General features: G+C 42.1%; 1 protein-coding gene across 1 annotated transcript in view; it reads right to left on the bottom strand.

Annotated features, from left to right (window-relative positions):
• Window positions 1–450: 450 nt before the first annotated feature.
• Window positions 451–5,211, bottom strand: part of RBFA (ribosome binding factor A) — a 22,566-nt gene continuing 17,805 nt past the window's right edge. The window contains exons 5-7 of the mRNA XM_063450488.1: window positions 5,198–5,211; window positions 2,033–2,109; window positions 451–1,129 (exon numbers count right to left, since the gene is read on the bottom strand). The exon at window positions 5,198–5,211 is cut by the window's right edge and continues 71 nt beyond it. Of these exons, the coding sequence (XP_063306558.1) occupies window positions 712–1,129; window positions 2,033–2,109; window positions 5,198–5,211 (509 nt within the window). The 3' untranslated portion in view covers window positions 451–711. The remainder of the gene's footprint in view (window positions 1,130–2,032; window positions 2,110–5,197) is intronic.

Genomic DNA, 5,211 nt, shown 5'->3' with positions numbered 1-5,211 from the left:
ATATGCTTTTGTGAAAAAGTGAGTTTTTAATGGAGTAGGGACTGGGTGAGCGTCTAATAGAAAATGGAAGGGAGTTCCACAGGAACAGTGCAGCCCTAGAGAAGTCTTCAATGCAAGCATCAGAGGTGGGAGTATGAACAGAGGATAGACGCACCTCAAACACACATCATTAAACCTGCATTCCCCCATCCCCCACTTCTGGAAAATAGGGAGGGGAAGATTAGCAGGAAAATAAATGGATGGCGTTTACTCAAAAGGTCCATTTAATTTGCTCAGGTGGCTTAGCTACAATCCAGCCAAAATAATCCCACAGAAGGGCAATAGGCAGACTTTAGAAAAACAAAATGGCTGTGCCAGCTCAAAGAAGAAAAATAAAAGAATGAGTAGAGGAGGAGTAAAATCATTATGAAAAAAAATATATATATACTATTAAATATTTTATTTGACATAATATAGTCCATATTAGGTACATAAATATTTCCTTGAAAAGAATACAAAAACAAAGGAAAATGGGAGATACAATAAAAACAAAATATTTTTAGATGTGCAAACTACATAAAGGTTCTTAGATAGATAAACTAATCTCCCCTTATGTATATTTTAAGCACCCTACTTGCACTTTGAATTTAAGTATGGTACAGAGACTAGATCTCTTCGTAAACACAGCCTTTAATATTTCCTTTGCTAGGTGCAAATGGGCAGTATGACATGTCAGCGATCTCCCTGGGGATGTGTCCTCTCCTCATCCACCTCCTCCTGTTGATCAATTGTTAGCTCTTCACTTTCCAGCTCAATGTGTTCACTAGATGCTTCAACGTCTCTGTTCAAAGCATTGTATTTCTCCATAAGATACCTCTGTGGTGTGATGTCATCATCAAGCAGCTTCGCCTTAAGTTTTTTCATTTTTTTCTTGAGAATCTTTTGCTTTCTGATCTCGGCCAGCTGCTCTTGCTGGTGCTGAGACAGCACAGTGAAGTCAGATTCTGTTTCATGGGCTTTCATTTTATGCTTATAGTCCAGAATTTGTCTATTAAGGTTGGCATGGTCAATACCAAATAAACTGCTAGTTGGTGAAGGAGGAACTTCAGTTGATGCATCAAATGCCTCCATCGATACATTTCCCCGCTCCCTTTAGAAGAGGAAATACAAACAAAATTATCACACAAACCTTAAACTTGGAGAGACCCAAAGTGTGCCAAGATAAAATACAATTAAGTCTAAGCCTCAATTCTTAAAGGGTTACTCAAACTTCCAAAACGATACTTCTGCAGCTCAGAATGCTGTTCCATATAAAACTTACCTCTACACCCTTGCTTCTTCCCCGCAAAAAAAAACAAACAAAAAAAAAAACACTCCAAAAATTTTTATTGCAAGGTACTCACTAAAAAAAAAAAAAAGTGACACTATAGTCCCATTAAAAAATAAAAAAAGATGTAACTCCTAAATGGCAGAATTGAGTAGCAAGACTGCAGGGCCATGATCTATACACCAAAACTGCTTTATTAAGCTAACTTGTTATTTTAGTTTTTCTATAGTGTCCTTTTAATCTGTTATTTAACACTACTTGCTTATTTAAATCCCATCCCCCCCCCCCACTTCTCCCCTTTTTACCCCCCTGACTCACAGCACACACGTGCTCTGAGCCTGGGAAAATGGTTCAATAAAATGTTTGAGAAGCATTTGTTTAAACCTCAGTGTGACTGACAATAGAGGAGGTGTGGAAATGAGTGAGGAGAGTCTCGTCTGGCACTCTATGCAAGGTAAGTTTTATATTATTTAAATGGGTTATTCATAAAAAGGGGGTGGGTATTAATAATGCCAAACAGGGCATAATAAAGTTAGAAAAACATGAAAAATGGTTATAGTAATACTTTAATAAACAAAAAGATATACTAGTGTTTACAGTATATTAATTAAATTATGTTGGCTACTTTGCATACAATATCATGACTATGCAGAATATCCAGGTATATGTTAAAATTTTCACAAAAAAATGCAAAATGTCTTTAGAAAAAAAACAAAAAACACTAACCTGATTTCATCATGACCCTGAGTAACTGGGGTCTTATAATCCTCTCCAAAATCTGCCATTGCCAACAATCTTTCAACCTGTGGAGCAAAACAAAAAAACAAACAATACTATAAAAAGTCTACAATGGTCAAAATATTGTTTAGATCAGGGTTTGACATTTTTGCTTTAAATCTGGGAGCCAACTAAAAAAAAAAATAAAATAAAAGTTAGGAGCCTGTTTTTTTGTTTTTCTAAATAGGACACTATATAGTTACCAGAACCACTATAACCTGGTATCTATAGCCTATCCTTGCAAGCTTCGATATAAAAAAAACACAGAGAAAAGGCAGTGTATTTACATTGCTGTCTAGTAGCACCACTAGAGACAGTCAAACAGCAACTGGAGGGGCTTCCTAGTCCAGTGATGCACAGTGTGCAGCACCTACGTTCAGCATCTCCACGCTCTGCTCCTTTGCATGGAGGAGCTGAAGGTCCCCCTAGAGATTCATTGATTCAAAGACTGTCTGAGGAGATGCTGAATGCCTATGTGAAAGCATTGGATTGTCTAAGTGGCGGGGACAGCCGCAGTGAGAGTGGCAAAGTATGGGAAAAAAGTTGAGCAAAACACTTTTCCAATGTGATCGCGCGCATTCTCCCTCAGCCTGCCAACTCGCTGCCCTACCTCCATGGTCCTTGGCTGGCCTCCTCCATTCTCCAACAATAGCTAAACAGGTTGACAAATACCTAGATGCTAGGACAAAATTCCTAGTCGCCATGATGACCTGGCACCTGGGATTTGTCAAGCCCCGGTTTAGAACACTACTGTTACAACTTTTGGCTGCTTTGTGACCCAATAGCTAACAGCCCATATGATGAAGTCTACTGAATGCTACGGGGAGGATGGCTTTACCAGTTCGGGAGAACTTCAGGTATCAACTACCTTTATCAAAAATAAATAAAAACTATGCAAACACTTCGGAAGGGATATATTTTAACACATGACCCAACTTATAAAAAATAATTAGTGAAGCACAGTGCATCCTCTGTTATTGCAGATAGCCAATGAGATTGGTTTTAACAGATTTGAATTTTGCATGACTCCTTGCATTACAACCAGTGGTAAAGCCAAGATGACTGAAATTGTTTAAAACATGTACTGCGTTCTGTAAACCGCTCATATTGCAAATCTGGGTTATGGGGGAATGAGGGTAATCCCACCTGCCTTCCACCTGGTTAGACTAGTTCTCATCCCTGGCTTATTCAGACTTTTTTTAATTCTTTATTTTTTTCATGCATATAGGTTTGACAGGCATGCTTGTGGTACCCCAAAGGCATTCCACTTGCTAAGATCAATAACATTTGTTACAGTGGGGTATACAGAGACTCGTGCATGTTTTATATTTAGAGTGAGGATGAACAGTAAAACATGAGTAGTAGCAAGGCATGTGTATAGTAGGTACATCAGGCATAACATTGTTGTGAATGTAAAATATAGGTTTATCGTTTGTGCCTAGCTAAGATTTGCAGTATAAGACCTGAGCAATCTAGATTGCCGTTAGGCTGTGAGGTTACACATCATGTCTAGTTAGCAGGCTGGTTGTTTGGGTGTATGCCTACATAGCAGATGCTAAAGAAAGAAGGAAATGTTAGACAATATGCTCAATATTATTATAGTGTCACATGCCAGACTATATACACGTGTGTGTATCCATGCTAGTTGTGCTTGTGTGTAGGTGTACAGGCAAGTTTCGGTAGCGAGCAGCCAGAGGCTTTACTCACAGCTCAATCCTAGCCCCGGTCTGCCCATGCCAGCCCGGGGTACAGCACAGTCCCATCCCAAGCAGTCACACTGCATGGCGGCATTGATTGCCGGTAGGTAAGTTGGTGCTTTGGTCGTTTTTTGGGGGGTTCTTTTCAGCTTCTCCAGCTGCGCCCTTGTGTGCACTCTCCTGAGTGACCTCCGTGGTGCCGCTATGGGTCTGAGTGAGAGACGGCACTGGAACCGATGGGTGGCTTTGTTGAGCCCTCTTCAGGGCCGTCGTGTTGCAAGGTGGGTGTGGGGTGAGTACTTTGCTCTGCTGCGAGGTTGGTGGAGGCTGGCTGAGGCAGGCTTGTGGCGGTCAATCAGCGTGGCAAGCAGTTTGGGTCCTGCCGGGTCTCCGCCGCTGCTTGCCTGTGTCTTGCCACGTGGAGTGGTTAGGTAAGCATTCGCTTGTGGGGTTGCTGTGCAGAGGGAGCTAGGCTTGGGCTTTTCTAACCCCTTAGAACAGCATCTGGGTACCCAGTCGGTTGTTGCGTGAGTTCCAACACACATGGTCTCTGCCATCTTGGGTGGTGCGCTTTGCCTTCGAGCGGGATGCTGGCGTCCCTGGACTCTGGTCGCTTGGCCCGAGTGCGGCGAGGACCGGGATCACCGGGGGGGGGGGGGGGCATGGCAACTCAGATGTAGTTTGTCTGTCTGGCTCCAGTAGGCGGGTTAGTGGAGCGGCGGCCGTCCACTCCACTCACCACCAGGAAAAAGGTCCCGCTTGATGCTGCGGAGATCTCCTCACCGGGGGACTAAAACTCAATGAGCAAGCCTCTCCCCGGTTCCAGTAGCCCATATTCATCGAGGGTCGCCGTTATAATTGAGGCTGGTGATAAAAATCGGGTTTTTTAAGGCATTATGGGGTCGTTGTTTGCAGGAGCTGAGCTTTCCTGCGACCGCTCTGCTTGGCGGCCTGGCCCGGCCCCGACTCAGACTTTTTTTTTTTTTTAATGGGACTGCTGGGGTTTTAAAACTTGCTAAACCAATGTTAGAGAAGAGGCATGTCTGATTAATCATTATATTTAATACTATACCTGCTGGCACCTTAATTCGTGAGCTACACATTTGAAGCCCTGGCATTTTTTTAAATTTACAAGTTAGTTATTAGCAGGATAATATATATGTGCAGAGAGGGAATGTGGGTCCCCCAGGACCGCCGGGCCCGTGACAACAGTCATGGTGGACACCCCCTGATGGCGGCCCTGATGGCTGAGTAAGATATGTAAATAATGATTGCACTATGCAAACTGTTCAATTTTACATAAATAAAAGAAACTGTAAGAGACAAACAAGCAATAGAAATTTATTTTAATAATAAAAAAAAAAAAACACAGACACTAGGTATTTTGATAGTTATATACAACTTGTGTCTTTCTTACCTCTTGTATCATTG

Source organism: Pelobates fuscus, chromosome 4 (genome assembly GCF_036172605.1).
Source record: "Pelobates fuscus isolate aPelFus1 chromosome 4, aPelFus1.pri, whole genome shotgun sequence".
NCBI classification, from domain to species: Eukaryota; Metazoa; Chordata; class Amphibia; order Anura; family Pelobatidae; genus Pelobates; species Pelobates fuscus.
This window is presented reverse-complemented; position numbering and strand designations above follow the sequence as displayed.